Below are 21067 nucleotides of genomic sequence, written 5' to 3'. Positions count from 1 at the left end.
AACACTTATTTATCCTACTCATGTTCATCTTCCAGTTAAAATGTATTTAGTTTTATTTTACTGTTCTCAATGATATCTTTCCTTCTATCCATCCATCCATCCATCTTTTCTATCTCCTGGATGATGTAGTGTAGGATTAAGTTGGTTTAAATTACTTTTGTTCAATCAGCAATTGCAGGACTGAAGGAGCAGGGCAGACTAAGAATTCTTATTTTGATTTGTTGATGCTCCCGATTACAGAAATCTAATGACCATTTTATTCCTTTAACTGGATTATGACTTTTCAAACAAAATTCTACTCTGGTAGATGAGGAAAAGCTGCATAGAAGCATTTGGGTAATTTTTAATCTAACACTCTGTAACCATTGCAAACTGGAGTTCTCTCTGTTCTTGTCTAGTTTGATGCACCATTTGATGAACCCTCCAGCTGTCCCCCAGGAAATCTCGCCCACAGGTCTGACTGATGTCTATCCATTGTTAAGGAAAGGATGAAAATTCTTGTCATACGAATTTTACTTTCAGACTTTTTCAACCTAGACCTGCCTCTCTTCTCCCCACCCCACATCTTCTCTCTAAGTTTGAATTGGTGTACTATAGATAAAAGTTCTCAGAACTATGAATAAGTCACCTGGAGAGTTGAGGAGTTTCATTCCTCCTCTAGGAATTTTGTGCTCAGCAATTTGATTTTTAAAAACCCACCAGTAATGGCGCTACCCATCCTATGGGCTGTGTGGCAGTTAGGGCTCCAAAGAACCAGATACAATGTTTTGCTGCCTCTAAGATGATTTGCAAAGTACTGTTGTACTACTAATGAAAAAAATGTGGTTGTAAGCCTCCTCCTGACTTAAGACTTGTTGAATTGAGGGAAATAATGTGCACCTTAGAATCAATAAAATGGAGTAGGTAGTTGGCTGAGGACCTACAGGTCCCTCTTTGTTGTGGTAAAACATTATAATGAAGCACAGAAGTGATGAGACAAAAGAATTACAATTGACCATTTCTTCAGCTCTCTTATCATGTAAAATATTTGTCTATAATAGAGTTTATTTTTTTTTTTCAAGATTTATTTATACATACCAGAGCTGGGGTTAAGACCAGAGGTGTTGGGGGAGGTGGGGGAGAGGTGAGAGGATTCACCAGAGACAGAGTGGGGAGCAGAACAGGCAGATCCACTGAAATATGCTGCTGAGGGGAGCAGCAGGTGAGACAGTAGAGGCCTGCTGCACCATGTGGGTTAGCTCCCTGGTGGGGAATTGAACTCATGCTGCAGTGCAGTAGCTGGTGATAGCTTGATGGTGCTGAGTCTTAACCCCATGTGCCAGCAGGGAGGCCTTATGATAGAGTTTAAATAAGGCATCTTGACTTGACATTTATTTGTAATAAGGATTATACTGATGACTTATATAAAGTTGCAACTTGTATTTCAGGGTATAAAGCATTCCATTTTGACCCCCACATTATTTTATGCTGCCATCATCCAGTCATTTTTATACATTATGTATTTTAATGCAAGAATATTACCTATAACATCTTAATATTTTAGTGATTTCCATTTTATAATTAGAGTCCAATGAAATATTTATTTCATGTCACGGAAACATGAGATCTACCTTAATCATTTGATTTGTCTTTTTAATTGCCCTTTTTCTGTTAGAAAGTCCATAGCCCCAACTAGTGCCAGATAGCTGGTTATATGTAGGTACACTAATCACCAACTAACCTATATTGAGCCCTTTTGGGATATAGTAGTAATAATCAGGTTGAAATCAAGTTTGTGTCAGAGTAAACCTGAATTCTGGTTGCCAACTCATAAAGAAATGGCTCCTGAATGGGAAACTTGCTATAGGTGGCTTAAGCACATTTAAATACAGATCGTCTTTTTAATGTACTTTCAATGTCGTGCTGCTTAGGAAAATAAGAGCCAGGAGAAATTATAGTTCAGTTAAGTTCATAATGCAAGTATAGATCATCCGTATCTCTCACTTCCCCAAGTATTCAGTAGAACATTAAAGTTTTATTCTAAAAGAACTTCATTTATTGGTTTTGTTGAGCCCTTCATTTAAAAGTTTTGCTATTGCTTTATTAGCTCAATTTTTGAAGACCATGTTGCAGAAGGAGTGAATGCATTTATATTTTCCTCTGGGATCTGTTGAAAAAGTAGTTAGTCTTGTCATTATAGAATTCATACGGATCTTTTCCTAACCCAAAGGAAAAAAATACTTGTGTGTGTGTGTATGTGTTAAGTTTTTTTTTTTTTTTTTTTTTTTTTTTTCTGGTTAAAAAGTAAAGCTATGTTGGTCACTTAAAAACTTGGAGTACTTTTCTAGTTATTAGGTGGTCATTTAAAATTTTTCCCTTTTACAATTTGATCATACTCACAGAGACTGTATAATGTGTTAAAGTGGTAGATTCCTTTAGAAGGGTTTATTTTCTAGGATTGAGTATCAGAGTGTCCTAGTAAACTTTGTCAAATTAACAATTAGATTTTTTTCTATTAAGCATTTAATGTTAACAAATTTGATTAAATTCACAATATTTAAATACTGTTAGCAGGTCAGATATTATCTGATTTTTTTCTATTACAATTTTGACTTGATTTTGCATATATTTTCTTTTTTTTAAATTAATAAAGTACCATTGTTCTTTGTCAGTATTTTGGTAATCTTGGCTTTCTCCTCTTAGGTGTGGCCATGGTAGCTCTCCCTTCACCATCATCCTGAGTTTTAAATGTTCAAATTCTTCCACATGAACAGTCTTTGCACTCCTGCAGTTTGTTGTTTCAGTAACCCTTCCAGCCAGGCAAAAGTGTGATTGTTGGATGACGTTTGGAGACAGTGCACTTGATGGCAGTTTGCATGTGTACTATGGTGATAGCTTTCTTTATAAAGGTTTGGTTTTTTTTTTTAAAGATTTTATTTATTTATACAAGAGCTGGGGTACAGGCCAGATGCACAGGAGGGTGAAAGGATTCACCAGAGACAGAGCGGGGAGCAGAACAGGCAGACGGACCGAAAACACTGCTGAGAGGAGCAGCGGGCGAGACAGGAGTGGTCTGCCATACCATGTGGGTATCTCCCTGGCCAGCCGGGAATTAAACCCACACTGCAGAGGCTGCGAACACCTTCATAGCACTGCGCTCAACCTGCTGCGCCACCGGGGAGGCCCTCCATTTAAAGGTTTTTAAAGTAAATCTATTTGAAATTTTTAAAGTTCATCAGACATCTGATGTACTTATATTCACTCCCGCCCCACTTTTTTTAATCCATTGGGAAAATAATCTCTTTTAAATACCCACCTAAACAGTAGCATCATTCCCTCACCAGTATAATTTCACAGTGAACTAAATGGGATGTGGTAAATTTAATTTATCCGTTTCTTTTTATATACTGGAATTGCTTTGGAAAACCTCCGAGAGCCTTGACATATTCACATCTTTTCTGTAGAAGAATGGCTTCATCCACAGGGAGGAAAGGATATTTTTCTTCCTCTTGAAGGGGGTTCATTACATTGTTTCTCATGGAGAAGATGGTTCTTCCTTGGAGAGAAGTTGGTTATGAAAATGTGTCAACACTTGTGGTAGGAACACAGAATTCAGGGTGGTTTGATCCATCCTCCTTCTGTATCAGTACTTCTTTTTTTAAATTTTTTTTAAAGGTTTATTTATGCATACAAGAACTGGGGTACAGGCCAGAGGTGCGGGGTGGGGGTGGGGCAGGGGCCGTGAGAGGATTCACCAGAGACAGAGTGGGGAACAGAACAGGCAGACTGACTGAAATACACTGCTGAGGGGAGCAGGGGGTGATACAGGAGAGGTCTGCTGCGCCATGTGGGTAGCTCCCTGGCTGGCTGGGGATGGAACTCATGCTGCAGAGGCTGGTGATAGCTTCACAGTGCTGTGCTTAACCCCTTGCGCCACCACAGAGGCTCTGTAGCAGTACTTCTAAGAGGACCAGTAGATGCCTGTGGCAGACAGTCCAGCAAAAATTGTTAGAATATTAGGGCATAGACAGGGCATTCTTTATTCTTAGACATTTTACAGTATTTTTTTTAATTAAAAAAATATTTTTATTCCTCTATCTCAGGTTGGCAAATTACAACCCAGGCCAAGATTAATTTTTACATTTTTAAGTGGTTAGGAAAAAAAACAACAACTCAAAAGATCAGTGTTTTATAACATGAAAATTTTATGAAATTCAAACTTCAGTGTCCATAAAGTTTTATTATAGCACAACTGGGATCGTTTGTCTTTGTATTGTTTATGGCTGCTTTCCAGCTTTAACTGCAGAGTTCAATGTGGATTGGGTTGAGTGATAGTTTCTTTATATTCGTGGAGCATAATTTGTAGTATTTTCTTTTGATTTAATTAAGTGATCAGTATTTGTTCATATTAAAAGCAACAGTGGGTATGTTTGTATTGCATTTTCTTATTTTCTTCCTGTCTTGGAGGGCGTTCTAATACACATGCTTAGTCATTTTGACAAACTGTCAAATCTTGGAGTGGCTAGTTGGCAACAGAGATTGGCAATTCCCACAGCAATTTGCAAAAGCCATTTTGAGAGGCATGGGATTTTGTCAACAAGCCTCTTCTATTGGAGTAGGTAAGTGAGCTGCTGGGGTGAAAAAGAAGTGGATTTGTTTGTAGTATTAGCTTCTTACATCTACTTCATATGACCTTAGGCAAATAAATCCCTTGACCTCATCTCTAAAGCTGTAGTAATACCCACCACAGCCAGAGGGCTGCTGGGAAATGACATGAAACCAGAATGTGGGTTGTGCTGCTGTATGCATTGTTGCCTAGTTCATGTTGACTGGCAGGGCTTTACCTGCCTATTAACTAATTGTTTTTGTGCCTTAAATTGTGTTGACACAGAATGGTGTTCTTGTAATTCACCTGATGTCACTCCTGTCTGCTTCTCCAGGAAAGAACAAAAGTATCACTTGACTTGTGTTTTTGTGTGTTGTTTCTGAAGTTGATTGATTTTAGGAGATGCCAGTTTATTGATGCCTGCCTATTCAGGCCTGACTTCTTTTTTAAAAAACTTTTTTATTAAACTATGCAAAATTAGCCAAAGTAGATAGTTGGGTTAAAGAAAATGTTTAAATTAGAAGACATTCGAAGAAATCCAGTATGTCAGCCTGAGATCCTGAAGTAGGCTTCCTCTTCTGTTGGGTCACATGCTTAGTGCTCACTCAGTGCAGTGTTGCATCGCTCTGGGAAGACCTGGCCGACAGTCAGATGAGAGTGCCCTTCAGAAACGCTGAAACTTGAAATTTGGGCCTATACTACACTCTTTTGGAAAAGTGAATTCACAGGTGTACTGTCAGAGTTTTGTTTTTAATCTGCCTTAAAAATACTCTCCCTTGGGCCTCCCTGATGGCAGCACTGTGTCTCAGCACTGTGAAGCTATCTGCAGCCACTCCAGCACTAGTTCATCCCTGGCCAGGGAGGTGACCCACATGGCACAGCAGACCTCTCCTGACTCACCTGCTGCTCCCCTCAGCAGTGTATTTCAGTGGATCCACCTGTTCTGCTCCCCACTCTGTCTCTGGTGAATCCACTTACCCTCCCAAACCTCTGTCCTACACCCCAGCTCTTGTATGCATAAATAAATCTTTTAAAAAGTAAAAATACTCTCCCTGTACCACCAATATTTTAGTTTTGAGGGGTGACTCTAATTTCTATGTAACTACCTTTTAATGAATGTATCAGGAAAATTACCGTTTTCTTAACTCCTTGCCTCTGGATTTCTAGCAGAGGCCTTTTTTCCTCCTTCCCCCTTGTAGTCTCTTGCTTTGGATTCATCCTGTTCCCACTTGATTGTTGGAGGCTCAGCCTGAAGCTTACACCAGGTGCCTTTATGTTTTTACTTTCATCCTGGAATTATATGTAATGGCTTTCTTCCCTTTTAACTTCCTGAGAAGATAAGTCAGGACTGACTTGGAATCAGTACATTGTAAACAGATGCTCCCAGATTTGCTGTCATATGTGCTCCGTACTATTTCCTTATGCTGATTTACACTCTTGCATCGTTACTTTGCTGCTTAAGCAAATTAATTAAAAATGTTATGACTGAGATTTGATGAAATTTTAATTTAGCTATTTCCACTAAATGTTACTCTCTGAGAAATTTTAACAGGAAATATTTCTATTTCCCTAGGCAACTGTCACTGCTACATTGTGGTCTTACTTGTGATAAGTCTAGAAGCAGACTTGGTGGGAGGTGTGAACAGGTGGCACGTATAGGAAACAGGAACTGTAATTGTACAGGTGTAGCCTCCTTTGCAGGTAATAGGATCTGCCCAAGGCTTGTGACACTTGCAAAGGAAGTTTCCTAGGCCACGGTCAGATAGGAGTGAGAGAGGAAAGACATGCATATTGTGAATGTAGCGTTCAATTTTGCTAGAAGTCAAAAGAGGATTTACAACCAGTTGGATGTTTTCATTTGAAAAGCCAAGGATTTTTTTTCTGCTTTTCTGACTTGATGTGTGGATCCTTGAGGATCTCTTGTTTCCTTTCAGTATTTTCCTAGCCTTGGCAAAGATTTGCAGTATTGACTTCTGTTATCTGGAAGGTGTTCAGATAATTAACAAAGGAAATCAATAATGCTCAATGCAGATTCTTTTAAAGGCTGGTTATTTTCTTCAGGGTAGATTGGGCAGAAGGAAGAGGGTTAGCGTGACCTTAGGATGACACCTTCCACCTTTGCTCCTCACTGGTGAATAAGAAAACTGGATGTCTCACTTTCTCCAGTGGCCTGTGGAGTGTCCAGTATTTTTATCTGAAATATTCTATAAATTACCAGATTTGACATGATCATTGAGAGGTTATATCAAAATAAAGGCACATGTGTTTTTAATTAATGTAATCATTGATCAAAATTTTCTTTTGAATTCCATTCCTGTGTGTATTTGTGTAGTCTGGAGGCTGCCCACCTCAGCTTAGGTACCACCTTCCTGTCTAATTAATTTACTTCACCTTTTTTTTTTTTTTTTAAATTTCACCTATCTTGAGTTATTTCTTAGGAGGAAAACATACATATAAACAGATATTTTCTTCCCCAGCATCAGTTTTTTTGTAATTAGAATAGTATCAAAGAATAATTTCTTTGATGAATAACAAAGTAATTTGATGTATAACAATTACTGCCAATAATGATAATTACTGGATCTTTAAAGTTGCAGTTCTATACTTCTGAACATATTCTGTTTCAAGCTAAAATTTAAAGCTTGGAGAGGAAGAGGACCATGATGTTAAAATAAGCTTTTGCTATAGGTGCTGATTGTAGTATCACCTGAGTTACGAGGTACTGAAATGTGGTGGCATCGTATACTACAGTGAACCTCAGGGCAGGTGCCACAGCCCTACCACCTTTCTACACGTCATTTGTTCCGTGACTGGTTAAGCAGCTTAACTTCTTTGGACCTTAGCAGTAAACTGAATGTTGGAAGCTAAGTATCCAGAGTTCCCTGTAGATTTGCATAATCACTGAGAATAACAAGGCATTGTTTTCTGTTCACATTTCTGTATAGTTAGGGAGTGGGGATACCTTGGCATAAAACACAGACCTTTCTCTGGAGCTTTTATGGTGAATGGAAGGAGCCAGACCCAGAGATAAGAGGTTTTTTTTTTTTGTTTGTTTGTTTGTTTTTAAAGATTTATTTATTTATTTATACAAGCACTGGGTACAGTCAGAAGCACGGGAGGGTAAGCGAATTCACCAGAGCCAGAGCGGGGAGCAGAGCAGGCAGAAGGACCGAAGTGCACTGCTGAGGGGAGCAGCAGGTGGCGGGAGAGGTCCTTGTGGGACCCTCCTCCGGTGGCCAGGGAGCAGCCGGGGATCGAACCGGCGCTGCAGAGGCTGTGGGCAGCTTCGCAACCCAGCGCTCAACCACTGCGCCACTGGGGAGGCCCCAGAGATAAGACTTTTTTCATGAATATTGGTGAGCCACTTTGAAATGTCATGAACTTGAAATATATATACATTCCAAATCAAACTCAAGCTAGGGACAACTGCTTGTTCTGGACCTATGACTGATTTTTTTTTTTTTCCCCTCTTCTTTTCTTTTGATTTTAGGAGCTTATTTAATGAAAAGTGCCATAGACTGAAAAACCAAACATGAGAGTGGCAGGTAAGGTCCTTAACTCGGTTAACAATTTTATTTATGTAGAACCTGTTTGTTGAGTAATGACTAAAGGAGATGAGAAATAATCTATTTCAGTATTGACTACCAAGCTGAAGTATAACAGTTAATCATCTTAAGTCATTTTACTTTTTCATGTAATTGGCAGATCATAATTTGAACATGGAGTAAATATTATTAAATACGTTTGTTTGGACACACTTTTGTTGAAATTATGCTAGATAAGCTGTTATGGTTTTCATGTTCATGTTCTTATACATTAGAGGTGATTTTTATTTTTGCTAAAGTTCTAGCTTGAACAATGAATTGTAAAGTTTAAAAGCTTAAGTCTTTCTATGTATGTATTTAAGTTGAAACTAGTGTATGTGAAGGATTCAATAAAATGTGTTTTTGCTTAAGTGACTGTACTTGCTAGTTCAAGTTCAATCTGCATCACTGAGGTTACATGTAAGAACATCTCCTGAGGCAGCATATTGAAGGAATTGAAAAACACCACTTGATGTTCATAGTATTAAGGTAGTTGTCTCCAGACATCATAAAAAGACAGATCCATGAATCACTGGAGGGGCTGATGAGCTCTTCTACCTTTATAGTAAAACTAAGCATGCCCCCTACCCCCATCCTTCTCAAGCACAGCCAAGAAGAAAAGTCAGCTTTACATAGAAATTACTACTAAGAGTGCCCGACACAGGAGAAAGCTTGTACTTCTCAAAAGTCAGGCTAATTTTCCTTTTCATTATATGTTCTCACCTGCACACAAAATATTTTCCTACCTGAAGGAGTAGCTGAAGTCCAGGTGGATGAAGAAACATCTTCATGCTTCAGTCATAATTATATAGAATCAGATACAGGTGACTAAACATGATTATTAAACACAGATTTACTGAGGGTTCATGATGTTTCATTGATATTTGAAAATCTGGATCCCTTGGTCATGAAATTACAATGCTTCCCTTACTTCAGTAGCTGTACAAGTATTGAAGGGAAATATTCTCAGAAGCCAAGAGCTTATTTCTGGCTTAAAAGAATGTTACAATGTCCTTTATTTTATTTTATTTTTTTGTGGGACCCTCACCAGTAGCCTGGGATCGAACTGGCGCTGCAGAGGCTGCGGGCAGCCTCGCAACCCAGCGCTCAACCGCTGCGCCACCAGGAGAGGCCCTGTCCTTTATTTTTTAATGATCTTTGAAGATAATAGAATTGACTATTTATGATCACATGTCTCTAGATGATTGTGGTTATATGAAATAAAGCAAATTTTTCCCTTTTCACATAATTCTACATTCATTTTAGCTGAAATTAATCTTGTCTTCAAGTCCATTTCTCTGATTCTGCCAATTAATACTAAGGTTAATTGATAGGTAATTATTCATTCAGGGTTTATCTTTGGCAGTGTTCCTAGTATAGGTCTTGAGGGGACTACCTTTAATGAGTGAAAAAGGAAGATTATTGCTTTTTAACTAATTGTTGTTTCTAATTAAAATATATGTATATATATATACATGTGTGTGTATGTGTATACTGATTACTTTGAAAAAACCTTACTCTTGCAGTGACATTAATATCTAAAGTTTAGGACATTTGGTGTGTGAAAAATGACACTCTGATTCATACAGTCCATGGCCAGAAGGAAGAGTCTCATGGAAAGTTACAATGGGAGCCTGGGGTGTGATTCTGGACCCTTCCAAGTCCAGAACTAGGTGGTGGTTCTGGACTCGGGGCCCTCTGTAACAGAAGTGCCAGAACTCTGCCAGTATGGGTGCCCTTCTAGTCTCCATCTACCTGATCTCAGGGACCCTCTGCTGGTTCCACGTAATTTCACCACCTCTGACTTTTCTCTTGCTTAGAGCTTTGGTTTCCTCCTAGTTCCTCTGATGGTCCAGTATGAGTGACTAGGTCACAGTTTAATACTCACTTCTGCTGCTGGTTAGTTACCTGACCTTCCACACAAGTGATCTAAATTTTTGCCTTGTTTTCCTTATTTGTAAAATCAAAATAATATCTTGAAAAGCTTTGAAAATGGAAGCTGATGCTTATAAAGCATTTAACTCTGTGGTTGGCACTCAGTAAATGGTATGCATGTGTGTTATGGACACAGATATATGTATGGATACATGGATATGATGCATATAGCTTGTTTAGTGTTGGCTCAGATACAGCTTGATAATGAATTTATATAGAACTTTTATATGTTATTAACTTACTACTTTAAGATTTTGATCTTTAATATATACATTTTTAATTTTCTTACATCATTATTCATTTTTGTACAATATTTGATTTCTCCCCTCAGATGTGGTCCCCATAATTCTCTTATCCCACATCCCCTGTGAACCATCACCCTATCTTTGGTGTTCTTCCCTCCCCAATTTTGACACCTTTCCCTCCCCCTGCCCTGCTCTATGCCTGAGATCTATAGTTCCCCTGCTTTTACTTTTTTTCTGACCCTTTGTTCAGTTTTCTTATATTCCACCTATAAGTGAAACCATCCAATATTTTGCTTTTCCTTCTCACTTATTTCTCTTAGCATAACTCCTCCCAGCCCCATCCATGTTGCTGCAAATGGCATGAGTATCTTTTTTGATCACTGAGTAATACTCCATTGTGTGTATATACCACATCTTCTTGATCCAGTCATCTGTTTTGGGGCATTTGGGTTATTTCCATAGCTTAGCTATTTTAAATAGTGCCGCAGTAAACATAGGCGTGCAGGTTTACTTTCAAATTAATGTTTTTGTGTCCTTTGGGTAGATTCCTAGGAGTGGAATAAGATTTCATTCTTGAACAGCGAAAGTTTCATGTTCTGCTTTAAGGGACAGGGAAAAGTTCTCTCTATTTGCACATGCCGTTATTGCTAGAAAATGAGATGTGAAGACACTAGTGATATGGAATCTTGGTCTTAGTGATCAGGAATATGCCAACTGTGGCCATTCATCGCTGTAGCAGTCACTTGTTGAGAGCATTGCTGTACATAAGGTGCTCTGCCTGATGCTGTGGGGAAAGAGCTCAGAGCCTAATGGAAGTTTGCTCACTTTGGCACTGAAAAGCACGTAGTTGCTTTTGAAAACAGGAACTACAGTCTTTGAACTGGAGAAGGTAGGAGGTGAGGAGGATGGGGATTGATTAATGATAATGCTTCTTCATTGCCACCTCATTTCTACATTTAAAGCATTTCTAAATAGAAATGAGAGGCTCTGGGAAATGATTGCTTTCAGCAGCATCAACCTTTCTGCAAATCACTTGTCTTTTCTCTGCACACTCCCCCCATCCCTCCCCCAGGATGTGGATCTAGTCTCTGTAGGCTGATGAACTCGAATGAGTGTAGTGCTTTTTTACTCTTAGCCAGTAAGTTGGGTGTGGGTAGTAGCTTTTCAGGAGAGTGTGTGTGGCTTGGTATTAGAGTGTGTCGTTGCCAAGAGCTAGGCTCTGTCAGGATTCCTGAATTCTGTCCTTGTGCCCCTGCTGACTCATCTGTGATCTTAGGCAGTTGTTTCCTTAAGGACACTGAGATAACTGCTGATGCCAATCACTACTTGTAGATCAGCAAATTAAACTTTTGTTAAGGTAGTGTTGTTCCTGAATAACCTAAGGAGATGTTGCGGAAATCATAAGAGGAAGAGGATGTTCCTTTACTGTCATTTTCCACTTTCGTACTTTTTCTTCTCTGCATTTGCTTGGCTTTGGGAAAAAACGGCAAATGATGGTTCATATTAAACCATTCATTCATTGGGGCCTCCCCGGTGGCACAGCGGTTGAGCGCTGGGTTGCGAAGCTGCCCGCAGCCTCTGCAGCGCCGGTTCAATCCCCAGCTGCTCTCCGGCCACGGGAGGAGGGTCCCACATGGTGCGCAGACCTCTCCTGCCGCCCGCTGCTCCCCTCAGCAGTGTACTTCGGTCCTTCTGCCTGTTCTGCTCCCTGCTCTGGCTCTGGTGAATTCTCTCACCCTCCCGCGCTTCTGACTGTACCCAGTGCTTGTATAAATAAATAAATCTTAAAAAACAAAACAAAACAAAAAAAAAACATTCATTCAATCATAGTAAACAGTGCTATTTTGAAGGCACTCAGAAATGGCTAACCATATAAAGGGATAAAAGACTTAGAGTCTCTGCACAGAGCTGACATGTGACCATATTGTGAAGCATATCAGAGAGGCACCGAACCCAGGCTCAGGAGACTTGAGTAAACCGGTCTACCTCATGAGGGGGAATGCTTTATTGATCACCATGACAGGGAATGACAGGGAGACTTGTGTCATGCCAAAGCTCGGTTGGTTCATAATAGGACAACAAACCTGTCACATTTCACTCGAGAACTCCTCGCTTAGTGCACTTCCTGGTCTGCTGCCTTCGAGTCTCCACATAGTCCTGTCTTTTTGTATTATCCCTGCACAGTATTGCCCTTTTTGTTTGAAAAGGATTAAGACAGCATAGCAGCATACTTGGTGGTGGTGGTGTACCAGCCACCATAATTTTGTGTAGTCAGTCAGCAATTGAGAGCAGGTCAATTTTTTTTTTTTTTTTGCATGTAAAAGCAGGCCTGTGTCTAGACTGCTAGCCAATCTGATAGTTCTTTGATCAGGGAAATTCCTTATTTTGATAGATTGTGGCGTAGTTTTTATTGTAATTCAGGTAAACTTAACATCCAGTAGATAAAAAATAAATTTATTAGGATGAAGATGTTTCTTCATAAATTTATGTTTTGCATAGAAATATACAATAATTGATTCTGTTGAGTTCATCAGCTCATGCTGAATTATTTCTGTTCTTCAGGTGCTGCAAAGTTGGTGGTAGCTGTGGCAGTATTTTTACTGACATTTTATGTTATATCTCAAGTATTTGAAATAAAAATGGATGCAAGTTTAGGAAATCTATTTGGTAAGTTTTAACTTTGTTCCTTTCTTAAATCTTATTTTATGTGGTTGTCTTAAATTTTTACTAGTTATCAACTTTGAATCACTCTGCTGTTAGTCTGTCTAGAAAAGAAAATGTAATTATACCGGTGAGGGTTATTCATTAGAATATTCTACAGTACATAATAGGAAGTCTTAGAATTCAGTAATAAGGCATGAATCTGCTCTTCAACATTTGAACATATTTAATGAGATCTATTTTAAGCACTCTTAGGAACATTAATCGTGTGTTCTAAATGCACATTCTAGGAGAATCACACCTAAGTTTAACTTGTTTCTCTATTTGAGTTGCCTGCAGGAAAACTTGGAAGCAAGTCTAGTCCTCATTTAGTGAGTCAGTAGGAGTCATGATAATGTATTTTAGATTCTAGTCCCACAAAGTCATCTTGTTTTCCTGTTCCCTTGTTTTCCTTCTGCAATATTTTCTTTTTATCCATTTATTTAATGTTACCAAATTATGAACGCTCCATTACAAGCTACCTGAAGTCAGCTGTTAGTAATCAGTAAGTTAATAAAATAAGTTAACATTTGGAGTGTTTGAATAAACTTCGAAGCATTTTTTTAGGTATTGAAAAAATGACTCCGAAAGTGAGACTGTCAAACTGTTTATAGGTTTTGTGGGGTCTGGCTTCTTATCGCTCTTATGCCAGAACTCCAGAGACAAGAGTTGTTGGAAGGAAATCAGGTTAAATCAGGTGTCAGCAAACCTGACGACACAGTGGGCTACTGTCAACAAAGGTCACCTCCCCAAATTGGGGGAAGGAGTAAGGTAGTACTACAGAGAGGGGAGATAAAAGGATCTGTCTGCAGGATTTCAGAGAACCAGGCAGGTTTGCCCAAGAACTGCATTCACGCCCACCCTCACCCTCTTTTCTTCCAAGTTTGGTCTTGACTGGATCTGTCTTGGTGCTGGTGGACCTGCATTTTACTATAGTAATGAGGCTGTGGCTTAATCAGTGTCTTACACCTTCATCTTAGTATCTGCTGTTTTGCCTGATTTTGTCTTCAAGAAAAGATAAGCAGGAGCAGAGCACAGACAACAAGCACGAGGATAAGGAACTTCTAGTTACTAGGCCAGTGACAGATCGCTCCTCTCAGTCAGCTGCTGCTCATTTCTGTGAGGCAGTGAGTGGAGGTCCATCTTTTGGAACTATTTCCTGCTGAGTGGTGCTGGAGGTTTAGGGGGAGGTCCATGGAGGGGAGGCATCTTTCCCTAGCTAACTTGAGATGTCACAGAGCTATCACTGGGTTATCTTCCTAGTTGTTTGAAAATTTTGATGTCTCTAGCCCTTTGAAGATGAGGGGAGCTAAGTAATTCAGCAGACAAGGGCCACCAAAGATCAAAAGAAGTAAGCGTATCCTAGTAGCAGTGACCATCTGCTGAGTAAGGATCCCTTCCATTAGGGGATTCCATTTCTCCAGTTAGGAAAGACTTTGTTATTCATAAGAGTCCAGAGCAAGGATCCAGTTTTTTTCAAGGTCTTTAAACAATTTGAAACTAAATGGAGTTAAAGTAGTGATCTAGTTTTGGAATCCAAGGTGTGGATTTAGAAATTTGGAGGTTTTTTTGAACAGCATTCAGTATATCTATAGTTAGTTGTTTCCTTAGGTTTTGAAAGTTCAAAGCTATAATTTCTTTAAATTGGGTCTCTGCCCCCTTCTTTCTCTCTTCTAGAGTACCCACTACGCTTATTTTCTTCTTATGGGGTCCGATATTTCTTGTAGTGTTCCTTTGTTTTATTATTCTTTTAGCATTTCCATCCTTGATTCTAGGGCTCCTGTATGTTGTCTTATTGTTTTTTCTGGTAGGGGTGCTGTGGCTTTAGTTTTGCTTATCATCTTTAATTTGGAGTAAAATCTACGTGGGTCAGTCCCTCAACACCAGCAATGACTTGGTATAATTTCTGTTGAGCAAGACTTAGTTGTCCCTGGGCGGGCAGTTTATCAAAATCTCCCTTTTCTACCATGTTATAGAAAGGCCGACTCTTACCCAGTGCCCTCATGTCTCCTCCACTGTTGTATGCAAAGTGGCAGAGTCTTTTTTTTTTTATTTGTTTTTAAGTCACGGAGATACATTCACTTGTCCAATTGGAAGAGACTGAACAGACAGAAAAAAAAAAGGATCCTTGAGGGAAGGGCAGAATAGGACCCTTGGTATAAATAGGGAATTGCTTTGGGGATTGGCTCACTGCTTAGGGAGGAGAGCACAGAGGCAGTGAGGCCACTCTGCTCACCCTAGTTTGAATCTTCCTCTCTTGCCTGGGCTGTTCCTGTAAACATGACGGGGATGTTACCCGTGTTTCACATCTTGGCTATTTGCTGCTCATCTCGCCTCTGCCAGTGACTCTCTCAAAACTCGTGAACATTAGCACTTTGGATTACAGGAGAGTAGATTTTACTCTGCTTTACTTGGGGTGGCATTCAGAGCCTCCAGTGTGCCTTTCTTCTCCCTTCGCCGCCCCTCCCTCTGGGTCTCACACTCCATGTGCCAGTCTGCCTGCTGGTGGCTAGTGACACACCGTCCTGTCCTTTCAAAGCTCAGCCTTTGGTCCTCTGTTTCCCTAGCCTGCACGTCTTTCTCATCTGGCCATCTGTTCTTCCTTCTCATTTTTGAAAAGTGTGTCAGTGCTCCTTAGAGAAATTAAACCGCCTTCTCTCCCTATTGAAATGTGTTGCTGTTCCCCGCCGGACTGTTAGTTCTAATGTGTAGGACTTCTATCTCAATTTGGTACTGATTCTGTCCGGCCTTACATTATAGAATTTCTTTTACTGTTTTTCATGCACCCATTCCCCTTCCCAGAGAATGAATCTTGAGAATAGTAATATCTTGGTCCTTGGCCTTGTAAATAGTAGATGCTGATTGAATGGAAAATAAGGGTAGGTAATCGAGAATGAGAATTTTTACATGGGGTAGAAGAATACTTTATGTTTCACTAAATCTTTATCCTTATCCTCAAATATTTTTGGTATATATATATATATATATATATATATATATATATACACACACACACACACACACACACATACAGTTATGGTGTAAAGTTTGCTTTTGACTTTATTCCATATATTTAACTTGTTCCATGTTACAGCATTGCCTTTGTGAGGTCAGAGGCACGTAATCTGAGTATTCTATTGTATTAATGAGCCTTCACAAACTTGGCCGCTTTCCTCTTTTTAAAACATTTACATAGCCTTTTTCAGCTTTAACTTTCTGTTCTTCAGTTTGAGTACTGGACTTATAGGAAATTTGCAATTATCTACAATCGTACAGAACTAAAAGTAACTATTTATAGTCAAACAGCTGGCAAACATTTGCAGACACTGCATGCTTATTAGCCAAATCAGGAAATGGTTGTTCACAATACTATTGGTGATTGGAATTGTAATCTCCTGGGCTGGCACCAGATGTTAATGCTTTTTAAAAACTCTGAATGTAAGATGGCCAGGTTGAGATCTGTTGCAGTCAAGTTAATATTTGGTCAGAAGACTCTCACTCTCTTCAACTTAGGACTTGTAAAACTGTAGGTGATAACTTCAGCTTTTTTCTGTTCCACCCAAAGCATTTCTATTTTAGAGAAGTCAGAGCTCCCTACCACCACCCTCCTCCCCCCTTGTTCTCCCACCACCTACCAAAATCTTAGCCTCACCACTCCGATAGGGTGACTCTCGAGGACCGCACGCGCATGTGTATGGCACACTGGACAGCAGCAACAACTTCTGAATGTTCACCGTTCAGCAGCAACCTGATGTTCACCACGTCTATATTTAAAGTCGTTTACAGGAGGGCCTCCCCTGCTGGTGCAGCGGTTGAGCGCTGGGCTGCGAAGCTGCCCGAAGCCTCTGCAGCGCCGGTTCAATCCCTGGCCACCAGGCGAGGGTCCCACATGGCGCGCAGACCTCTCCTGCCGTCTGCTGCTCCCCTCAGCAGTGTACTTTGGTCCTTCTGCCTGCTTGCTCCCCGCTCTGGCTCTGGTGAATCTTCTCACCCTCCCGCGCTTCTGACTGTACCCAGCTTATGTAAATAAATAAATAAATCTTTAAAAAAATAAAATAAAGTCATTTAGAGGAGAGTTTGCAGGGTAACTTTCTAATTGGGATTTAAATTTATAGTAACTAAAAATGTAAAAGTAAAACGCTCTGTCGATAGCCCCCCCATAAGTCCTTTTTACACAATTGTTTACAGTGAAACGTGTAGCCTGAAGTTACTTTCTCCCTTTTTCTCTAAAGCAATAGCCATGTGTTATTTATTGTATTTTGAGCTGTTATTCAAGTACTTTTTTTTATAGCACTAAATAAGTTAAAAAGTGATACTTGCCAGTAGTCTTATTCTTTCTAACAAAGATAACTTTCTTCTTTCTCAGCAAGGTCAGCATTGGACACAGCTGCACGTCGTGAGTATTCTATCTCAATATCTTGCAGATGGTTTATTCTGTTCTATTTTAGGATTATGAGAACTTATACTTGAACAATGGAGAAAGTTCCAAGTGAGCAAAACTGATTTAGAAATTGCTCTTTAAAGTTATAAGGATGCTATTTGATTAGACAGCCCAGTGTTCTTGTTACTTATTCATAATGGATATTTTGTTTCATTACTGTTTTTTAGCGTCAGTGTTATTAATGCGGAAAGTGTGTGCAGGGAGGAGAATTTCTGCTTAGAATTTTATGTGACAGTTACTCCGGGATGCATTAGACTTTTTACTGTCCCTGTGGGTATCTGCAGCTATGCATGGATGGGTTAGAAATTCAAAGCAACAATACAAAACCTCCTCTGTCCTGAATTTTAAAAACAATCTTAAAAAAGAATTAGATAAAATGTATTTACTGGCATCAGAATCATATTACTTGATGTATTTATGTCAGTTACTAGCTTGTTTCCAAAGAGATTTTGGGTTTTGTTTTATTTTTCTTTGCTGTTGTTTTAAGGTTCTTTGAAACCCTCTAGGGAAAACAGGCCATAGCACATATTTTAAGATATGTGTATATTGGTGTTTTACATAATGACCTTTGGTTTGAGGCATGAAACAAACTGCAGTCTATTAACATTTTTTAAAAAATATTTTTTTCTCCCCTGAAGCTACAAAGCCTCCCAGATATAAATGTGGAATTACAAAAGCTTGCCCTGAGAAGCATTTTGCTTTTAAAATGGCAAGTGGAGCAGCCAATGTTGTGGGACCCAAAATCTGCTTGGAAGACAATGTGTAAGTATTTGTCGATTTGGACCTAACAGGCTTGTTATTAAATTATAGTATATTGACTCTGCGTGTAATGAATCCTTTGAGAATGTATTGGGCAAGCTTCTATCAAACAAAAAGTGATAATTTGGTTTTCACCATGCAGTTATTTCCTCACTCACTTGAGTTTTCAAGTCCTTAAATTCATATTGAAGAATGACATAAAAACATAGACTTTATCCAGCTTTGTATAGAGAGGAGGGGTCTCCTGAGTGGATTCTCTATCTGCACTGACCCATAGGGTAACCATAGAAGCATGTTATTTAATTTTGATTATTGAATAATAGGGGAAAAGTTAAATTATTTACACTAATTAAAAAGCTTAGTTCCTCTTTCATACTGGCCACATTTCAAGAGCTCAATAGCTACAGGTCACTTGTGCCTGGTGAACTGAGCTGTGTGGATAAACAATTCCATCACAGCACAAAGTTCTGATTGACAGCACTGCCCTAAATAGTAAGCTCCTTATCTTTTAGACCAATAGCTTTCATTTTCAGTATTTGAAAGCTGCTTGTGGAAGTGCAAAGTAATTCATTAATATTACCCCAAGTCTGCTGTGACACAAAATTTGCCACAAAGTTGGATGGTTTTCCCATGTTGAAATGCTTTGCAAAGTAGAGTTTCTAGGTTGTTCCGTTTCATATCTCAGTGGCAACTGCCACTTATAACTTGAAATTTCCGCCTCTGAGGTTGCAAACCCCACTTTTAGTTGTTGCTTGTTGTGTCAGCAACAAAGAACCAGGAGCCGTGGAGCAGGCTGTAGCCTGCAGGGTGCTGCTCAAAGCAAGATCCTAGCCTTTTTATTGACAGGGAAAAGGGTGGATCAAATTGAATACTAGATTTTTTGGGCTTTAGTGAGGGTGAGTCTGCTGATACACTACAGACCCCACCCATGACTCCAATCTTACTAACAAGGTGGTCCACTGATCAGTCCCTGGGGTGCAAAGCACATCAGTCACCACCCCCTGCCTCCCAGTCATACCTCAGGATGTATACTTATTGCCCCAGGGTGATCAAACACCCTGCTCTTGTCTAATTTGAAAGGAGCCTTGTTTGAAACACCCACAGTTGCTGTTGATTCAGTCATTTAAATATGGATGGCTTCAGGCATTTCCATGTCATCTTTGTGCAGGGGCTGTGCTAATCTTCTCTGTATACTTCCAACTCTGGTATGTGTGTTGCCCAGGTGACCTCCATTTGGTTGCTTTTGATTTTGCTCTTTACTAGAAAATTAGATGTATGAGCTTATTTAAACTTTATGTAAAATAATGAATGTGCCATTCATTAAGAGAAAGAGTAAGGCAGTTTTACAAAAGGAGGAAACTAGGCAATGTTTCCCAACATTTTTTGTCTTTTTACTGTGGAAGCTCTTAAATTATTCTACTAACCCCTTTGTCAGTGAGCTCTGGGCAGGTTGTCTGACCTCTCAGAGTAGCACTTTTCTTGTAGAATCAAACGGTGGAGTGAGGTTTTCCTTAAGGTCTTTGTGCATTTCCTTTCTTTTGCCTTTCGCTAATAATCCATTATTAATCCAGTGTCTTCTGATTTCTTGTTATAGTAGTCCTGTTTTACTGAATTAAATAATAAAGTACTTAGATTAGAACTTTGTAGATCTCACATTAAGTAGTACCTGTCCTGTTGACTTAGAACCTCCTCTTTCCATCTTTTTATCTTATTTGGCTAAAGAGGCTCCACATTTGATTCTAAGCAATGGCAAGGAAGCTCTTGGAATGACTAGTCCACAGGAAATCATCTTCAGAGACCTTCTGTCCCCTTGAAGCACATTAGTTTTTAATATAAAGGAGAGCTCAGACTCTACTAGCAGGTTTTCCCTTTGCAGATTATATAGGTCAAGCAGAAATGAAAAGTGTATGTAGGCAGTGGAATCTGGTAAAGTAAATGCTGGGCTCAGAGCCAGAGAATTTGTTTTTCGCTTGGTACGCATGTCATGTAGAATTTAGAATTTGTATTTCAGTTTCTTTAACTATAAAATTGAGGCAGGCCGCCTATCCATTCTCATTTCAGGAATCATTTCTGCCATTCCCATGAGAGATTAAGTAATTTATGGGATTTTATAGCGAGGTTTCAGATCTTGAAACATAGTCCCCAAATAAGGACCAAATAATTAGGCTTAGGATCACCATTGGAGAAATTGCTGGGACCAATTCATGTGTAGGGTATTTTGTTTCTATATGGAAAGTAAATTTTTAGAAGTATGATTTTTCTTAGCATCATTTGTTCACATATTCAACTTGTATTTATTGATCATAGTCCTTGCTCTCATGGAACTCAGTCTAGTAGGGGTGACATATTTAAGAAGTAAATACAAATAAGTAATTATTAGTTGTGCAGTATGCTGTGTAGAGCAGCAGCGTGTGATGAATACTGGTGAGGGGAAGCCAGGAGACGTTGAAGTGTCTCACTGTAGATCGAGCCAGGGAATAGCTTCTCTGACACAGTGATGTTTGTTCTGAGAACTAAAGGATAAGAGGAAGAGAGAGAGGCAGGTGAAAAACATCTCTAGATAGAAGGATGAGCATGCTCAGGCCCTACTAGGGATAAGAGCAGGAGAGACAGGAACGGGGACCACGCCAACAGGTAGGGATGTGTAGGCTGTGCAGGTTGAGATTTTTTTTTTCAGTGCATTGAGAAGTTACTGAAGCTTTTCAAACTCTGCCATGTCATTATTTCATTTATTGAAAAAAATTATCTGCTGTTTGAAATGATTTGGGAAGTAGAATAGAGAGAACAATTGGAAAACCATTGCAGTTGCTGTGCATGG

General features: G+C 39.4%; 1 protein-coding gene and 1 non-coding gene across 7 annotated transcripts in view; one reads left to right on the top strand and one right to left on the bottom strand.

Moving 5' to 3' along the window:
* The window catches only part of FAM3C (FAM3 metabolism regulating signaling molecule C), a 41600-nt gene that overhangs the window by 3978 nt on the left and 16555 nt on the right, over nucleotides 1-21067 (top strand). For 3 of the 6 annotated variants that reach the window (XM_054692597.1, XM_037512279.2, XM_037512289.2), the window contains exons 2-5: nucleotides 8076-8130; nucleotides 12912-13016; nucleotides 17416-17445; nucleotides 18129-18252. In XM_054692597.1, the coding sequence (XP_054548572.1) occupies nucleotides 8118-8130; nucleotides 12912-13016; nucleotides 17416-17445; nucleotides 18129-18252 (272 nt within the window). In that variant the 5' untranslated portion in view covers nucleotides 8076-8117. Of the gene's footprint in view, nucleotides 1-434; nucleotides 455-3164; nucleotides 3177-7285; nucleotides 7305-8075; nucleotides 8131-12911; nucleotides 13017-17415; nucleotides 17446-18128; nucleotides 18253-21067 lie in introns of those variants that run through there. The other 3 variants (XM_054692594.1, XM_054692596.1, XM_054692595.1) reach the window with 3 other exon arrangements.
* LOC119251710 (U6 spliceosomal RNA) lies at nucleotides 19373-19479 on the bottom strand. The gene has a single exon (XR_005126581.1). It is a non-coding gene; the product is annotated as a U6 spliceosomal RNA (small nuclear RNA).

The sequence above is a fragment of the Talpa occidentalis genome, unplaced genomic scaffold (genome assembly GCF_014898055.3).
Source record: "Talpa occidentalis isolate TD23 unplaced genomic scaffold, MPIMG_talOcc4v2.1, whole genome shotgun sequence".
Taxonomy (NCBI): domain Eukaryota; kingdom Metazoa; phylum Chordata; class Mammalia; order Eulipotyphla; family Talpidae; genus Talpa; species Talpa occidentalis.
The sequence above is the reverse complement of the archived record's forward strand: the minus strand, read 5'-3'. Positions and strand labels throughout refer to the sequence as shown.